The sequence below is a fragment of the Manacus candei genome, unplaced genomic scaffold, assembly GCF_025592945.1.
Source record: "Manacus candei isolate 608988 ecotype Guabito, Panama unplaced genomic scaffold, ASM2559294v1 h1tg000023l, whole genome shotgun sequence".
Taxonomy (NCBI): Eukaryota; Metazoa; Chordata; class Aves; order Passeriformes; family Pipridae; genus Manacus; species Manacus candei.
Window position 1 is genome coordinate 1,587,719 of NW_026138071.1, and position 19,693 is coordinate 1,607,411.

A 19,693-nucleotide genomic window follows, 5' to 3' on the forward strand; every position below is an offset into this window, starting at 1 on the left:
TGGGAAATTAGCACCCAGAACACATGTGCAAGTTCTTTTCTGTGTTGTCTCAAAGCTTATTTTCTACCTTTGTAGGTGTAAAATTATTCCAGTAAAGCCAGAAAGTTGCTGAATCCAATTCATGGATGCACAGGAAATCCTGACTGCTCAGTCACTGCCCTAAATATAGCTCATGATTTACAAAGTTCCAAAATTGACTTTGCTGCAGTATTCTACATAGTAATTTCCCTTTTGTGCTATCATTTTCACCAAGCGATCCATTAAATTGCCTGAAAGAAATACAAATTTTCTGTTACTTTGTTTTTGTATCCCTACATCATATATCACCCTAGTTATAGCCATTCAATTCCCTGTAGGGTAGAAAAATGAGTTTTCCCTAGGAGAAAGAAAGGGGAGCCATCTACACATGTAGCTGACCCTAATTTGTAGAAAATTACATTCTGCTCAGTACAACAGTGTGGTAGATTTCATTTGTCAGCTTTCTTTCTTTCATCATCAGGTGTAATTGTTCCTGTGGGAAGTGCCACAAAGATTTATAGGAAAAGAAATCGAGTTATCATAGGAAATTATATTGACTGGTATTTTCTATAATCCATCAGACTAGAAACCTACATTATTACCAACTACATGGTACCAAACACTGAAGTTAATCAAAGGATCACTGTACCTGGGAAAGACTCGAAGTGAGGACACGATAATGCAAGACATGCTTTCACATTTTACACACCACAATACATCCTGACTTGGACAATTTAGAGTGTAGAAAATACTATCTATGCTAAAAATATAGCATTTACACCTCTGTATCTGGTTTACGAGACCTGCTCACAAGCTGACTCCTACTCATAAAGTGTTTAATACCTTGTCATTAAAATATGTAGGGAAGCTGCTAATACAGCACCAAGACCCTTCTATGATCATTTCCTGTATTAACAGATTCACCGTTATCTGGCAACATGCTGTTGGGTCGACAGAAAAAGATGGCTTTAAACAGACATTTCCTACAAATTACAGATTTTATCAGCTTTGTAGAAGCACTGATTAAATAATTCTGTGGTTAAATAAATCTCCAAAGACTCTCTTAAAATGCCTAACTTTTTTTTTTTTTAATAGCAGAGAAGCAGAAATACTTTTACAGCATCTTATATAACAGCCACTTGACACTGGAGAACAGTTTCTCTGCAAGGAATGGGTTATTTACAGGGCAGCCACCACAGTTCTGAAACAACTCCCACTTTTGACTCCAATTTGCTTTAAAGAGGCTACACTCCTGTACAACACCTTGTCTTTAATTAAATAATAGAACCAAATTCTTCTAAAATTCATAATTTCTTCCCTGAAACTTTGCCATCTTCACTGAGCACAGAAGCAGATTCTCCAGGAAAAATAAACATTGAGGCACCCTTTGTGCAGCCATTCTTAAGGAATGAGAGCTCTGTATCATGTAGTACTTTTATCTACTGTTTAGTTTAGTCCAAATGCCTTCCTTCATGTTTCTAAAAAAGACTTAAGGCCTTGCAATGGATACCTGTCAAGTTGGATGGGAAAAGATTTTTAAGTTTAAATGATAAAACAATGTAAGTGAATCTTTTACATCTCCAGACCCTTTATAGCTTCTTTGACAGGACTGTACCACACAGACACAGCCATCAGCAAGGACAACCTCTGGAAATTTTAGCCATGTTCAAAACTGCATAAGGTTTCCAGGAGCTATTTGATGTTAGATTAGGAAAAAACAAATACATTCAGTGTCTCTCAAATGACTACTTCCCATCATCCTTTGGGCATATGCATATGGAAGCAAATCTAATGCCAAACAGCAAAAGTAGATGGATAACAGGCACATCAAAAGGATTAAATATTCTTCAAAACAACCTGGAAAGCAAGTGTAGTGGGGCACTGTGAGGATATCTTGAAGAAAATTAGGTCAAGTTCAACACTTATCAAGAAAAAAAAAAACGAACCATACAAAGATAAAATAAGGGGATATGGAAGCCAAACAGCTGCAGGCGCAGCATTAGAGTTTGTTTTCTTTAAACTGATCTCCACAAATCTATTCTGCAATTACTTTTATGTAAGCAGTCCAACCTCTGTAGTTTCTGTCAGAAATGAGTAGGATCCAAATGAGGGAAATCAGGCTTGGGCAGGATCTTCCTTAATAACAAAGAGTTTGTGAATTACTGATCTTTACTATTTCCACTCTAAAGCAGTTCACAGAACATCTAATTTGGAATCGTTCTGCTTTAATGGTCCCAAACTTCAGTTCATTGTCTTGGCATTCAAACCCTTGGTGCATATGATATAAAGCAGAAATCTCTGGTAAATGAAACTTAAATAGATAGAGACAGTTAAAAGACTTTTTATTTCCATGAGCCATTATATCAAAATGCAAACACATGTACATGTAGCAGCCTTGACCAATTTTACTGTGTCAGCAGAACTTAACACAGCTACAGTAGGTGTCTTGCAGCAACCACATCTCACCCCACTCACAAGAGCAAGAGCAATTTGGTAATGAGATCATCCATCGTCTCAGATGCACTAAAATTAAAGTGAAGGAAACCTGGACCAGATTGGAAATGAACTACAAGCCAAAATCAATATATTTCCCAATCCCACTAAATGGTTGGGAATATGACTCATCTACAGGAAACCAAATAGATAGGACACAGAAATATTGTAACTGGCCTCTTCCTGAGGGAAACTGTAGCTGTGGTAATTTATAGGTTAACAAGCAAAGGAGCCCTTAGTATTCAGCTGAACAAATAAAATGTTTTCACTATTGGTTTGCCGAAAGGTCACTTAGTAACGAGAGCTCACATGGTCCCAAGCTCCATCAAGGAAATACTAATTAAAGACAGCTGTTCTCTCACAGTGTTAGATAGCTCAGTCCTACAACTACTTCCTTTGGGTAGTTTTTGGGTTGTAAAATACTTAAGGCCCGGCAGATACCTGATATAAGGTAGGTAACATCAAGTACCTGCAGAAAGTGCTGCACTGTCACTGTATGGCTCCAGGAGCAGCCACAGGCCTGACCCACTGCACTTCATCCTGGGCAAGTGGGCAACCTGCATCTTTAGCATTTCTACTACAGGTACAACCTCCTGTTTTCTGTCATAAAATGTCTCTACTTGATCATAAATCTATCACACAAAACTCCAAGCTTAGCTAAGCTCTGTGTAAGAAACTTGGGGAACCTATGGGAATAAAAGGATACAATTCATAATCATATTACAGTGGTGATTATAAATATCACAGAGTCTCTCTTTTTTTCCAGAAGAAAGCCAAAGCACTCTACAGAGCTCTAGAACTTCATGAGGAGTTCATCTTCAATAATCACAAATGCAAAATTACTACATTTAAAAATAAAAACTTAGGATAGTTTTATGCAACTTTTAGGTTTTAGGTAGGGTTGTAAAATATTCACATCATAACAGACTTTGAAAGAAAATGTATGCACTAGTGAAGGTGCTCCAGCTTCTAGCTTGAGTGTTGTCTGAGAATGAAGGATTTTTGTCCAGTGATGATGAAACAATTCAGGTAAAGTATCACTTGGCTATTCCCTCTTCAAAAGTGAATATTTATGATCATATGTACTAAGGATTCAGCATACATATATACATATGTATGAATATATATATATATATATATATGTAGTAAACAAATAAGCACATCTTTTCAATGAACACCTTGTAGTATTTGGGCACCTCTCCCACCCCCTCAGCCACTTGTACAGTCAAAATAGAAACCTCAATATTCCAGGTGTCTGAAAAGATGTTCTTGGTTCTCCTAATGAAACCAAGACCATTCCTTTGAAATCCAGACATACACTGCAGTGTGAAGCCACCTATGGGTTAGGACCAGGAAGTGGAGTGTCACCCTGTGCAGCAAAGGAAAACAAAGAAACATGAGACATCCAAATTAAATATTAGGGAAAACCAATGGAGGCAGAATATGACTGCCTACACTAGGATGAAAACTGAAAGAAAGGCAATGTAACAATACTGAGATGTCTAAACAAGACCTTGGATCTAAAGACCACAGCCAGAATTTTTTGAATCACCAGAAGATGTTAAAGATTCCTGCAGGTCAACAGTTGTATAGCAATAAGTGAAAAGGTGAAACTACTATAATTTCATACTTAGACCTCGCAGCTCAATTTCCTTTGCTTTGGGCCAATTCTCCACCTCAGCTTAAGTCTGAGTCCCAAATCAAATAATTATATTCTCAGAACACTTGGAGTTTGATGCATTTTCTCCAGTTGAGAAGTTACTGGGTCAGTTCTGCGCAGACTCCCAATATCTATTCATGAAGCCAAAGGGCCACTCTGTAGCCTGTCAGCAAATCAAGTATCATTAAGCAAAGAGGGATTAAGATTGTCCTCCTAAAGGTATGCTGCTTGGCAAAAGCTGGTTTAGCAGTTGTACGTATGTAATGGCTGAAAATCCACTTAAACTCCTTATGGGTGGTTAAAAGCTCTCACCTGCTTGACTTCAGCCTGTAGGTGCCGGAGCTGTAGGCACTGCTCTAACCTCTTGTGAGTTTGGTCAGCATTAAGCTCCAGCTCATGCTGTTTCTCATGAAGGAATTCCAGCAGTTCTTGAACCTGTGTTGCAAGATCAATGTCTTTTTCACAGATCAGCTCAATACCTGTAACATGCAGAGAGAGAGAGATCACTGAAATTTCAATTTTGCATAAATGTGAATTTCAAAATTTTTTGCCACCTAACACACTGATTTGCAACTATCTGAGTAATTATTTCTCATTAAATTTTCTCACACGTAATATTTGGCTTTCCCAGTTTCCTACTCTGCCTCACTACATTTTTCCACAAAGTAGTGTTTCTCTGGTGATCATTGCTCATCTTGCCCATCAGCATCTGGCCAGTAGGACATGATTTAGACAGAGTCTTTCTCAGAAACTTACATGAACATCAAACTTATAAAAAAGACAGAAAAAAACTCCCTTTCTTACAGTAATTCATTAATTTACACTTTAGAAATGTATGTTGAAAAAACCTTAGAAGAGAAAAGAGATGAAGAAGAAAATACAAAAGTGAAATACAGGAAGTAAACTCTAGTCACCAGATCTACAGTGGTGTTACAAGTACAGAGATCTCCACAGCCCAAACTTTTTCTCCATCTGGACACAGGATCATTAAAAATTAATTAGTTTAAACCATCCTACAGTTCAGAATTATTCCACAGACTGGCTTTTGTCCAGTCATAACATATCAGAGAGAAAAGGTGGACAGGTACCACATTCCCTGTCCCTTGCATCCTGCATGAGATTGATAATCCCCGGTCTCATTTCATAGCTGGCCCTGACTTGATCAGGAGATTGAAAGAGGGACCTTTTGAGGCCCTTCCTACCTCCTGAATTTTCTTATGACACTTTGAGCCTTGTGTATAGTCATTACAAGAAATACAACACAGAGCTTCACACCTTCCTTCTCGCTTACACCCATGCAATAACATTGCTGGGTATGTTACCAGTGCAATTGGGGAAGTCTGGCCTGCAGGAAATATGATGTCATCCCATGTTACTGTAATCCCTGTGACTATAAACTAATAAAGACCCAACTCTTCCCTCACTGAGGTCTATTGGAATTTTGCCATTGGCCTCAATGCAGGAAGGATCAGGAACCTAATATAAAAATAATCTAATTGCAGTAATGCTGAGAAAACACTGCACTTTTCTCCAAAGCCATTTGATTTCATGGAATAATATAAGAAATGTGTTAATTAGAAGCTGCTGAAATAAAAACTTGGACACTTTAAAAAACCCATTTAGAAAGTTGTCTTGGCCTCCTCCTTTATCCTCCTCAGAGACTCATGACTTTCCTTCTCTCTCACAACCATATCTACAGAGGACAGTGTGCAAAATAAACATGACCTTATTACTAACCCTATCCCCTTTTTCTGGTTTCTGGTTTTATCAGAAAAAGCACATGGGAATGCAAATGATTGGCTTATTCCCTTTCCCAGCCAAAACAAAACAGTTCCTTCATTACCAAATAAAGTGGAATGGCCCCTGGATTCCCATTTAAAACTGGAAATTTAATATGTGTTTCTATTCTTGGGAGTGAAGTTCCTTTCAATTGCCAGACACCAGGCATTGTTGCTACAATTAGCCTGCATATGGTTCTGTATCCTCGGGACATGACGGCTTTTTGTATGCTTGACTTCACTACACCTATTGGATATTAAATGCACGGTTTTCCTTCGTGCACACTCAGCTGGTCTGGTTCTGATTGTGCTAACTCATCAGCAGCAACCAGTGAACTGCCTGGGATGCTATCCAAGGGCAGCCTGCGCTCCCCATGATGAATGATCTGCCCTTTCCTGCTTGTCATATGTCATGCAGATTTATTCTACAGTGCCAGCACATGCGGTGAGAACGCTTATTCTTCTCAAGAATTGGTTTGCAAGATAGAAAGCTTTGTTTCCTGAATAATTTCATACATATTATCTTTACATTGTGCTTTGACAGCTCGAAAAGCACAGGTGACTTTCTGATAAACCGAACGTGGTTGCCATTTTCTTCTGATATCTCAAACAGTGCAGCAGATGTCAAGGGAACGATATTGAATTGAAAATATTTTTTAAAAAATACTACAGAAAAGAGTACTGAGCCACACTAACTGGCATCCTACAAAACATGCATTAGTGACACCTGAACTGTTAGCAATGTGAGATACAATTCAGTCTGATGAAAGCTTTTTGACCTGTAAAAAACTGTTTTGAAACAGCTTTGAATCTGCTTCAGGTTGAAATATTAGAAGCCTGCGATAGCAGTTTATATTCTCTTCTTTGCAATATAAACTATAGTTATAACTAACTATAAAGGACATCACAAACAAAATGTAATAGGTTTCCACTTCCCTTTTAAGTAATGCAATGCTGGGAGAAAAGGTGAACAATGTTAACTTGATGACCAGGAACCAAAACGGCTTTGAATTTTCCACATATCAGGCTGGGACTGAATAAATGTCCCCAACTTCAGCTTTACAGTGTTTCAGGCTTGACTTAGACAAATTGCTTCTAAGATATAAAAAGGGAGCTCTGTAAACCATGAGAGACTCCCAGCTGTAGGGCTCATTATGACAATGATGCTGACAATGCAAATGGACTTTAATAATCAAATAAATTTGTATAATCAATTAACCAGCTATTGCCTTTTGCAATTGGATATGTCTATCTCGTATTGGCCTCATAAGCCACCAGTGTGCTTGTAACAAACGTGGATAGAGCCTTCCTAAATCTTCGTTCGTGAAGCCTAGCCATGATATGATATGATAACCAGCTATTAGAGTGTAACTCTTTTAATTCCTAGAATGAGAATTACTAAGTTGCATATGCTAAAAAAATTACATGACTGTGTCATCACTGCAGCTTGGACCAAAGTGCTAAATCACTACTAAAATGTTATCCTAAACTTTCCATGGGAAATGGATTTCTCAGAAATGTCCAAGCTGTCACTTTTGAAAATGCCAGGACCCTTCAACGTATTAAGTTAGGCACCCAAAAAAATCAATATCCATTTTTGAGAATATTTACCGACATATTTAGCTTTGCTATCAGCAGCAGAGAGCTACAATAAAACTGGAAAAATAGCAGATAGGTTTGTTGAAATAAAAAGAGCTGGCTCATTCAAAAGTCCAGTCTTGGTTAAGAATACTGTTATAATAGCCTCTAAATGCAAATAAGTTTAGTTAAAGACATAGATTTTAGTGAGATATGAAGACAATTTGCAAGTACTACTAAATTTCAGAAAACACAACCTGACTTCCAGATCTTAGATATTCCCTAATAAAACCAAACATTTCTTTGAAAAATAATTATTCTGCTGGTGAAAACAGGCTAATCCAAAGCAGGCTCACTCACATGCACTGGAATAGTGGATGGAATCACAGGAATATAACCTTGAGCTGTATGGAACTTAGGAAATACAGGACTTGCGCCGATGCCTGATGTGCACAGATGCCCTCAATATCCACACAGAGTCTGAACCTCTGGATTTATTGCAACAACATGAGCATGTTCACAGGGATTTCCACACACTCCACAGTCCTGTAAGAATCACTGCTCCAAGTCTGCATTGGACATGCAAAAATTATGGGCAAATGTCTGAAACCTTCATTTTCTACCTCCACGAGACTTCTGAGAAAAAAGGCATCATGCATGGAAACACCTGGATGTGATTCTATCTGACAGACTTGCTGGCTTAAAGACCTCCAAGCCAAATGACAGAGTGATCAAAACTGAATCAGTTTCCTGTGTGACATGTTAAAAAGAATAAAGCTCAAAGAGATTTATAGGGAAAGGAAGAAACTTGGTCAATTAAGGGTGACTGGTTAGGTAGAATGGCTCTGGAAAATCACATTTTTTCTGGCTTTATCTTCTATAGCTACAGCTGAGTTTTGATGGTAGCAGTGGTGACAGTGTACAATAGGAAGCAGCAAGAGCAGCTGATTTCCCAGGACTCCTGCAAGTTTGCAGCTCTGGCAGTTAAGAACAATCATCCCTTACCTTATACACTGAATGACTGTGATAAAGGATTCAGAAAGAGGGAGTAAAATCAAACCACTTTTTTTATGAAGTATAATTGTCCTTTATTGAAGTAAGAAACAGTAGGCTCCCACATACCATCTCTCTCCCTTATTTTGCCATTCTCCCAGCATTTAGCATTCCATGCACGGCAGACATTACCATTATCTTTGATTAACTACAGTTATGCTACTTCCTATGGGCTTCTGCTTCCTTGCCTTTGGGAGCAGTGGATTTTTATTGGGTAGGCTTCATAGAAAGTGATCTTAGATAATCTTACAAAAACATTTTACAAGTCACTTCATTTAGTTTCTAATCTTTTGTCTACAATCCAAAAGAATTTGTTTCTAACTTCTTGAAAGACACAGTATTTACTTATTTTCTATTTTCTAAAAAATCTGTCACTGAAACTTCTGGCTTTGTTGTGGATCATATTCTTTACCTCCCACAGATTCTTACTTGTATGACTCTTCCACGATTAAAAACAAACAATCAAAAAAGCACAAGCATCTGAACCAATCTATTAGAACAAGTTTTCTGTCCTAGAAAGCAAGGAAGCTGAAGTACAGGGCCAGACATCGTGTGGGTAGATCTCAGAGAAGCTCACACACACGGTTCACACAAAGCACTGGATTGTCTCGTTCACAACATACTCTTGTAGCAGTCCTTAAGCCTCTGCTGAGTTCAGCTTGCCAAATCAGGCTGAGTACTGCCAGATTTTTTTAAATGTAGGTGCCTAGAGGTAAAATGTTTGCCAAAGAATAAAAACTTCTTATTTCAAAAGTGCAGATTGAGAGGGAAGGAACTGCTCTTGCTTTGCACTCTTTCCAGACATTTAAGAAGGTTAAAGCACTTCACAAGTAACATTCACTTCTGGGCTTTATGCAGTGATTAATCTGAATTACGATATTCCTTTTCCAAACACAAAATGCAAGGAGACAAAAATCCTGATTCATATGATGTATTAGAAAATAGGATCCTACTGCTGAAAAGCAGAGTAAAAGTATCAGACAGACTCCCTATCAAAATGAATCAAGTCTTTCATTCAAGAGCACATACCAAAGGGGGTTTTTTTAACATCCAAGTTGCTACCTTTAAATTTCAAGTGCACTCTGAAAAGGAAAATTCCAGTATGGTTTATCATGTTCCCTTTTCATACAAAATAATTCCAAGTAGAACTGGCTGGAAACAAGAGTTCCATTTCATGACTGGTTTCAAGGCTCTCATATTTGGATTCTTTCCCAGAGGACTCTTGCAAAACTAGTTACTTTCTCCCCTCACTCCTCTCTCTCTTTCTGTTGGGCATGTCTGCACCCTGAAATGTGGCACAGGGAACAGGCACTCAGGTCTGTGGAGAAGGAAGCCAGCACATCTGGTCAGTCAATAAAGTCCAGTTGCAGGAAGGTTAACAAGCTTAGGAGTCTAGAACAACTAGACTTCATCCAGACCTGAGGTCTGACTGCCCAGCTCAAGGATCTGTAACCTGTGACTCTGCAGTGCTCGTTTCTGAGCTGGTGCAACGACAAAGGCCTACCACAGCAAGTTGTCTCGCCCTCCCCTCTCCATCCACTTTGGAGTCAATCACAAACTCCATCCTGCAGTTGTGAAAATTTCTGAATGAAACTTGAAATTTAGCTTCATTTCCTCCATGAGTTTCAGTCTCAAAGAAGCAGCAGTTAACATATAATCCTGAATCCAATAATTACCAAAACTTTTGAAACAATTCCAGTGTGGAGAAACAGGTATTGCTCATAGTTATGTTAAAAGCTGATGTATTTAATACGTATTGGGCTATTTTCGTTTGAAACATATTTTGTGGGAGTTGGGTTTTTTTCTTGTTTTTGCTTTGGGTGTGTTTTTTTGGTCGTGTCCCCCCCCCATGTAAAATAGAGATCAAATTTTCCTGCTCACCTGAAGCCTGGACCTCCATGATGTACTGGTGTAAATCTTGCCCTTGCTGGATGACTTCAAAGGTCATGTTGTTCATGGCCAACTTGCGCTCAGTGTGACGCTGCAGTCGCTGCTCAGCCAGAGTGAGGTCTTCAGTATTGAAATCATTCATTTGCCTCAGCAGATCTTCATTCCAGGCATCTAACTCTGCTGTAACCTTCATGGGCAGAAGACAGACACCTTATTCGCTCAAGACCAATGAAATACCTTGAACTGTGTTTGGATCAGAAAGTACTTCACATTTCGACTCTGATCCAGAAACATTCAAACCACAGCCTCAGTACACTCCAGATCCTGCCCACTTAATGGTCACACTTCACATTTTTCTTAAGCCAGGATCCATAACACGATTATCAGCCCAACAAGAATTTGGACACCTCCTCTTTCCCTTATACCTTTCAAAGGACACGGGAAGAGAAGACCCACTATATTTGCATGGATGGTAGAGAGAATGTTTCTGAATAAATTAAAATTTAAATGAAAAAATAATGCTTGCATAATTGCAAACCACATAATCCCCAAATGGCCTGAATGTTTCTACAAACATTTTGCAACACACTATTTATTACATATCACAGATGTAACACACAACACAGAAACATCACACTCAAGAGCCAGGAGATCCACCAGTAGATTCAGGAATGGTACCTGGCTGTAACCAAAGACCTATATAAGCTGCCAATAACTCATGGGAACATGTAAAATCTTCTGTTGCTTTCTCTGCTTCCTAATTGTGACACAAAGTCTGATAATTTTAGCAGTCCATTTATTGTACTTTCTGTTTTACCTCTTAGTCCACAAGCAGCCAATTGGTATCAAAGTCCTTCTCCCTTTTTGCCTCTACAATTAAAGCAAGATTCAGCAGCCAGCCAAACATCAGTCTCACCTCAACCTAGATTCTGCTACTGCAGGCTAAAAAGAGGGAATATTCTAGTGACTATGAATGAGAGATGGGGGAAAAAGAGAAATGGGAATTCGTCAAGCACATAGGTACTGTGCAGAATACAATTTTTAAAAGCATTTAAAATTATTAAATAAATGCCTCAATTTTGATTAATAGGTTAATTCCTCATACCTAGTTTTAACTCTTCTGAATCTAGCTATCTACATTCCCACTTGTGCATTATGATGCAGTGAAAAGTTCTGTTTCTCACTTAAAATGTTCTTCAGCACCAGTGTGCAGTGAGACGCTTAACTTCCTAAGTAGCCAAGACTCAAAAATTTCCACTCAGTTTTCCTTTCCAGAAAACATACATTATATCCGATACAGGCTTAGGAAGATAAACCAAATAGACCAGTTCTCAGCCCTTCTCATGTTAGAATGGACAGTAGTACAGTTTTGTATTAGGAGTAAAAAAACCAGTTTTAATGCTCTTTTTTTTGAGCGAAGCAGAAAAGCAGACTCAATCAAGAACCTGGGACCTCAGCTGCAGGGTGAAAGGCAGAGCATGGGTATCCTGAGGGGTTTCTATTTTTCTTGAGCTTGTTCCTTTGCCCATTCCACTCAATTACCTTTAAATAATAACTATCTCTACACTGTCTTTGGCCGCATTCCTGATTCCAGCAGCCTCTGATTCATTCACATATCACAGCTGGAGTCCCTGGACAGCGGAGACTTACTGGCAGATTTAACAGTTATGAAGAAATGTTCTGGAGAAGAGTTTTACTAGATACATTTGCACTTAGAGACAAACGTTCAGCTAACAGTAATCAGAACTGAGGTGATCTTGACCTCGTTTCAAAAACTACAAACAGCAGAATGAATTCAGAATGAGAGCAGGTTCCTACAGTCATGACAGTAACACTTAAAGTTCAATACAAAGCCCTTTCTGTTCTTTCTAATGGAAAAGCATGTGACACAAGTGAATCAGAACTTTATTTGTTATGAGCTATTAAAAATACTGTCTGTTTGAATTAATTGTATGGATTGTCAGGCTGCTAACACATAATTATTTGAAATTTTGCAAGGATTCACAAAGTACTTCCCAATTTCCTGTGACATTCTTATATATGTGCACTCAAGACATCTAAAACCATTTATAAGTGACAGTAACAGAAAAGATTAAAACAACCAAATAATGTGTTACATGAGTTTGCTCTGAGAGCCATGACTTTATGATTGAGAGTTTCTGAACAAAACAAAATCTCTCCATCCCATTTACTTCTATGGATGTCAAATCCAGGACAGAAAAATACAAATCTTTTGTAGGGTTGAACTGTCAGGGGAGTTAATGACGGACGTAAGAAGGAATCAGCAGAAGTTTGACAAATATGCTGAGATCCAATACTTCCTGGGTAAACCTCTCCGCTGTGGTGCTGTTTTTCTTAGTAACTCATCCACTTGGCTGTGGAAGGGACACTGATCAGCATTGCTCTTATCATTAAATCTACAATCATTTCCATTTGAGCATGGGGAGATGGCTGTTCCTGACTGCACTGGTTTTTGTCCCTCAGGCCTGTGTTCAAGACATGTCTGTAGCAGAGAAGCACCTACAAACACTCAGGAGAAGGTTTGCTCCCAGGAAACCAGTGCTGCTCATCCTCGTGATGGCAAGCAGCTCCCACCAGGCTCTGCACACAGAAGGAGATGCTCCTGAATATCTACCTGTCCCTTGTAGATAGTGGAGCAAAGAGGGGTTTTGTTCTATTATCAACACTTCCCAGATCAAATGAGTGGTTCCAAATAAAGAGGGAAGGACAGTACAGGCAGCGATGACACAAGCTGATAAATTATGCGAGATGGAAGGCCAGCCCATGGTGCTCCGTGTTACATTGTCAGGACTGGGAACAGAGGCTAAGCCTGCACCTGAGCAGCTCTGGACAGTTGGACAGGTCCAGCAGGGTTTGCTGCCCCAGTGCCAGCCCTACTAGGGCCAAGAGCACAGCCACCAGTGTGGAGGTTAGAAGTAAGGAAGGAGGGAAGTAGCCTTTGAGTGGGGGCTGATGAAGGAGTGCCAATCATCCCATGTGCTGGGTTAGGGGAAGAGAGGAAGGGATCAGGCACAGCAAGAGGTGGAACATCACTGAATCTCTCAGGCTAAGCATGTACAGGAAGGCTGGGTACATTGCTCTGAGTAACAGACTAACAGATGGCTAGAAGGGAATCTAAAGCACACTCAGGCAAGAAGCAATACCAGAGCTGTGATAACAACACAGGTTTCCTGAATCCCAATCTGGTGCCCTATCCCACAGACCATGCTGCTTTGCATATCTCATTAAGACATTTCCTTTTCTGTCTGTACAGCCAATGCCTCAAAATCCCAGCATTTTCTGTACTTCAAACTGGACCATTTGGAAATATTCCCAGAGTGTGAATTTACTGGTTTGACTTGGGTATAGGGAAAATGATTTGTTTTTCTTCAGAGCTGCCTAATTACAGCTTTTTCCTGTTAACTACAGATGTATATTTTTCAAGTCTAAAAAATGGATGCTTTCACAGATTGGTCAGGCCTTGATATCTATGATAAAATTTGGACTGCATCAAACAAAAGTGTCCTGAGCTGTGGTAAGACTGCACTGAGCCTGTGTCAGAAGTATTTCATAGATGAAGCTCACTTGGCCATGAACTTGTTTTATTCCCCTTTGACACAGAAGAATGGCTGATCAGAGTTTACTCTGATCATCTGCTAGATTTTTGGTGGCAGGAACTGACAGCACTTATGTTTACTCACTTTACTTCCCAGTGTTTGTGATCCTAAATAGACCTCAGCAACCTCATATGCCGTGAGAGAAGCCCTGATGTAATAGAAGTCCTGAGCTCTGCTCTGCTCTGGCTTGAGAAAGAAATTGTACCAAAGCAGAAGGGTCACATGTACAGCAACAGCAGCAGTGCACAGGTCTACACTAGTACAAGCAGCAGACTTATCCCCCCGTTCCCACACTGTTCCAAGGAAAGCTGCACACATATCAGTCACACTTCATCTGATTCCTTGGAAGAAGCCACACTCCTTCTTTGTGGGTCATATAAGCTTGGGGCCAAGAAACAGGCCTTCCTTACTAAAGGAAAGTAAAATGACTCGAGAATACAAATGAAAGAGAAAGACATGACAAAGGCTCATGATTACAATGAGCCTAGGAAGCACATTTCTTCCTTCTTCACCAGAAACAGATGCTCCTGCTGCAATGATAATGGGAGGAGCAATTTTGGTAGTGAACCCAATCTAGTGTTGAGTTACCTGAGATATCCTTATCAGGGAAATGGAGGAAGCAAGTGAGAAAATACTGGGTTTTGTGTCAGCTCCATGTTACTATCACAGAGCTATAATGGATATACAGACTATGACAGCCAGGTCTGCTTTTCATGCAGACACAGTGACCACAGTCTAGACCACATTCTCTTTAGGCAGGAATCCTCCTAAAGCAGCAACTTAATATATCCAAAATCCCACTGTGGCAATACTGCTGCATTTGCTGCTTCCCATATTTATCATGTTGCAACACCAGCAGGAAATGTGACCAAATGGAGAGAGACATGTTCACCTTCAACCCTGGAGCAGAGTGAGAGGTATAGAGAAGAGGTACACAGGTGAAAACCAGTAAGAACAGGAGTAACCCAGGCATCTCATGCCTACATTGCAGCTTGCTTGTGAATTAGGCCAAAGAGCCTGCCAGAGCTGCTGCAGCTGCTGTGCAAGCAATTGTATGTCTCAAATAATTTCTTATCTAAATCCTTAGGTATATTTTTTTTTATGCTGCTGCTGAGATTTTCTACAAAATGGTGCTGCTGAGCCTTGAATGCTGCTTGCTTGGCCTTAATTCAGTGTTTGACATCCAAAGTCATCTTGTTTAATGCCAACCAGAAAATTTTGTTTGCCAATTGAAGGAGGTAGAGAGGGGAAATGAGGAATCCAGTGATAGAAAATAAATGCTATATGGCGAATGAATCACATAGGAACTGATATTCCAAAGTATGGGCTGAGGAAGGGCATATGAGGAGGAGGGGAAGAAAGTTCTCTCCTGGGAGCAGAAGCTATCAACACAGAGAGTGGGCTTGCAAGAGGGATCTGAAAAGGAGTAAAGATGCCTGAGAAGAACAAGCAAATGTAGGAGGCAGATTGCAAGAAAAATGATGGTGCAAGTAGGAAGAGAAGCAAAGGCAAGAAGAGTGGGTAAAACACAGAGATGAGACAGGACAGGAAGAACAGTCACACAGGCACAGTGCAGATCTGTATAGATGAGGGAATTTCTACCTCATTTCAAGAGGAAAAAATTGGCAGCCTTACAGCCGGAATCAGCAGAGAATGAGGATGGATGACATGAGATGTTAGATACAATCCAGGAAGGAATCAAAAAAGAGGTGATTCTAACTCCTGGATGCAGAGGGAGCATCTGTGAGTGCAGAAAGAAAGGAGTTATAATGGAGTAGAGAAGACCAGATCTCTAAGGCACATATCAGAGACTGGGCACCAGGAATGCCAAGGGCAACACTTGGCTCTGCCTTGGTGTTCAGAGCAGGCTGAAGGAGCAGAGGTCTGGATGTGACAGTGTAACTGGATCTAGGAGCAGACTAATACCAAAGATATATGGTAGTGGAGCTGTAGGTAGGAAAGAGTAAATGAAACTGTCACTTCTGGAGATCATATAAGCAGAAAGTTTGCTGTTCCTCCTTCTCAGGCCTTGGTTTTGGCTGATGCTGTGCAGTATGGCAACGCTGTCACCCTTTTTTTTGACAACAGACAGAGATGCCACACTGGCTTAGTAGGGACCTGAGCCACTGAAGTGTGAAAGGACTGTCAAAGTGATGATTCTGCTCTGGTGCTTTTGACTCCTGAGTCCCAAAAATATCAAGAGAAACAATGGAATTCCGCTCCAAAGGACAGGGTGCCCAGAAGAGCTTAGAGTATTCCTTTCCTTAAAATGAAGTGACCTGCAATTTGAAAACTAGGAATAGATGGAAAAGAGAAACAAAAGCTCACTAAGCATGAGACATTATAGGAGTTCAGCTTATGAACAGGACAGGCTGAAATTCTTCTCACCATTCTCTTTCTTTCAAATCTATCTCAAACCCTCTCTAACATTTCTAACAAAGAAGCTCATACCTGAGTGTCAGCTCTAAGTTGATGAGGGGGCTATAAAACATCTTGTACCTTATGTAGGCAGCTAATTCACTTGAAAAAGTCTGCTAGTGTTATAAACCTGGAATGGGAAACTCAAGTGAGTTGTAAATAACAGTGAAATAAACTACCATGAAAGCTGGCTCTTGTTTCCTCCTAAACTCATGCTCAGGGATGGTTGTGAACAGCCAGAGGAGCCAGCAAGAGAAATCAAAGCTGAAAAATTCAATTAGCAGATGAAATAAAGTCAAAGAAATTGAATAGTGGAAAATTAGATATCCAGCAGGTGAAGATTTAAGTGATCATGGGGCTTTCTAAAATATAATATACAGCATACAAGATCAAATTTATATTGTATAGTGGGAATCCCCTTAATCCCTTCCAGCACTATGTCTTGGTGTAGGAACCATGTCACTCTCAGACAATGCAGAGGCTCTGTCTAGCATTGAACAGATCCCTACAAGTTGTAGGAAAAATCAACACACAAGAGATGGAGCTGAGTACTTCTTGGAAAGAGAGAGGGAAGTTTCTTTGGAGGTAACCAACAACTGTTGCTAGACAGGCATTGGCTGAGATCATTCCTGTTTTCAGTCACGGCATTTTATAGAGGCCTACAGGTGAATTTGATCATCTCTCTACAAAAGATAAGGAAAAAATGTGCAGAAAGACTCTGGATGACAGTAATTTTTTTAGGGGTTGCAACTCACTGTATTTTACCATTTGGCTCTTATGCATTTACTCAGCATTTTACTTTACATTAGCACTCATGCAAGTAATCATTAATAAGCCTTAAAATTACTATTTCTGAGGCAAGGGACAAAGTATACTTGACAGACCTTCCTAAGGATATAGGAAGCAGTCTGGAGCAAGACTGTGCTTTGTATGAATAACATTCTCAGTGGACTGCTGCTGATGTCTGCCAGCTATTGTCCCTTGAGCCTTACACCCCATTTCCTCACAGCGGATCAGCTACCACATTCACATTGCATGGAATCTCCTGAGTTACCTGGCTGACTACTCACACTAACTCAGCTGAAGTCTGTATCATAGAGAAAGACCAACCATAAAATCCTGATGATCCCATCTTGCCTTGAAAAGTGCAGTGACTTGGTTAAGGAATAAAACATACCAGGCACCAGAGTTAGACATGTTTCCGAAATAAAGAATGGGTTGTCATTTTATGGTGTTAAAACCTAAGGCAAAATAGCCTCCCATAGGGACAGCCAGGCTCTCTCATGTTTCTGTTGTGTCTGATTCCAGGTGTTGCCATAGTTTAGGTTTCATAATTTACCCCAAGAACCCAGTGTGTAAATATCAGTCAATATAATGAGATTAAGGCAAGAAAGAGCAGGCAGCACATGCTTTGTGCCTGTGGGTTTGTATCCAAACTCATATCTGCCAAACCTGCCATGACTCAAGTACAACACAAAAGCTGCCTATGAGGCTTAGAAGACCTTTAAAAGTCCTAAATGAACACAGCTGGTCTGCCCTGTCACAAAAATAGGCAGGTGGCTTCTCTTAAAGTAAAATACTTTTTCTGAAGACAAAATGCAACAATAGCTGGCAGATTTCATTGAAGTACAAGAAAAGGTCCAATAATGCCTATATAGATGGAAGTAAGTGTTGCTTGTGCAGCAAACATTAATCCTGAAGTTTGTCTGGGCTCCAAACCTCTGTCAAGAAGAGAAGATTATAGAAAAGCTCACAAACCAGGAGGGCTACAAAGCAGATGGGTACAGTGCGAGTTTAGGAAGGAGTGCCAAAGGAAAGGGTTATGTGATCTATGGCACGAATTTTGATAGCTGGGGAGAACAGTCAGAGAAGGAAGGTTTCCAAAGAACAAATGACAGTCAGACACTTTCTAAATAAAACAAAAGGCAAATCACTCATTTGCCATTTGTGAGCTTTTAAAAATCCTAATATTTTCAGTTTGCATTGTTAATTAGAAAGGAGAGAGAGAGAGAGAGAGAGAGAGATGGTAGCAGGGAAAATTAACAGATTAATCAAAACTGTTCAGTACCAGAACTGGATGGAATGAGACAACAGAGGAGGTAACTATTTTCTAAGGCTGAGCTCTGGTGCACAGCCTTCTCTAAAGCTGTGGGGAGCAGATGGGCTCCCACTGCTGCATCCTTCTGGCTTCCACCATAAATATGCAAGTCTCCCTCTCACCAGAGTTGCCAGAGAAGGGTCCTTGTCTTAAGGGATTCCCTGGAGCTCAAGAACGTGAGAACCCAGGGTGAGAACACAGATCTGAGGGGGGAAAATTGGAAACAAAGGTGTTCAAGTCTGGGAGGAACAGGAGGGCCCACTTTTTGCAGACAGTTTGTGTGAGTGCAGGGAGGATTAACATGCTGCAGCAGGTAGAGGGCTTTCATTAAGGATGTGTTCAATATGGCATTGCTCTTTGGACAGATGGAAGGGGGCTTATCTAGACTAGAAGAGGAGAAATTCATTTGACAATCAATCATACTGGTACACATTATTTCACGATTCTTAATCTATGCAGGATCTAGGCTATTATGGAAAATTAAAACCTAAATACATTTCCACTCATAGCTCAAGCTACTTGTCTTTAGTAGAAAAAACCACTTAATTTCCTGATTTAAATTTCCTTGTCTTTTTCCCTCAACAGCTTGGAATAGTCAACCATCAGCAATACTACATGCTTTTTAATTATAGTGATGAAAAAAATCTTTTTGTTTCTCCACAATGGCATGAGATAATTCTGTTAATTCTTATAACAGTTTCCTACTGACTTGGAATCTTTATTAAAAAGCTGAGGCAACTGACTGCAATCTACTTTCTAAGGATCATTACTGTGTCAGTTTGAGTCAATTCAGCTGTTCCTTGAAAAGCATAGCATACATGTCTCATATAATATTTTATTTCAAAATGCCTTTGTTTTTATTACCCATCAAACTGCCTTTATTGTTTAAGCACTAAATGAACTTACAAAATTTAAGATACTGACCTGGATATATTTTTCATTGTTTTCAGCTATAAATTGTCATAATTATTCTAAAATAAAAATACTTTGTTCAGAAAGAGGGAGTTTTCTAAATAAAATCATCTGCCCATAGACTCTCTATGAAAAATGTTCTCAGATTTCCCTGTAATATTAATCTTGCAGAGGGAAT

The 19,693-nt window shown here is 39.7% G+C and overlaps 1 protein-coding gene across 16 annotated transcripts in view; it reads right to left on the minus strand.

Moving 5' to 3' along the window:
- KALRN (kalirin RhoGEF kinase) overlaps positions 1–19,693 on the minus strand; it is a 505,663-nt gene that overhangs the window by 166,056 nt on the left and 319,914 nt on the right. For all 16 annotated transcript variants that reach the window (XR_007904562.1, XR_007904561.1, XR_007904560.1 and 13 more), the window contains 2 exons: positions 10,462–10,657; positions 4,484–4,650 (listed from right to left, as the gene is read on the minus strand). Coding sequence is in view for 13 of the 16 variants with exons in the window: in XM_051787529.1 (XP_051643489.1) it covers positions 4,484–4,650; positions 10,462–10,657 (363 nt within the window). In the remaining 3 variants the exon portion in view is untranslated. The remainder of the gene's footprint in view (positions 1–4,483; positions 4,651–10,461; positions 10,658–19,693) is intronic.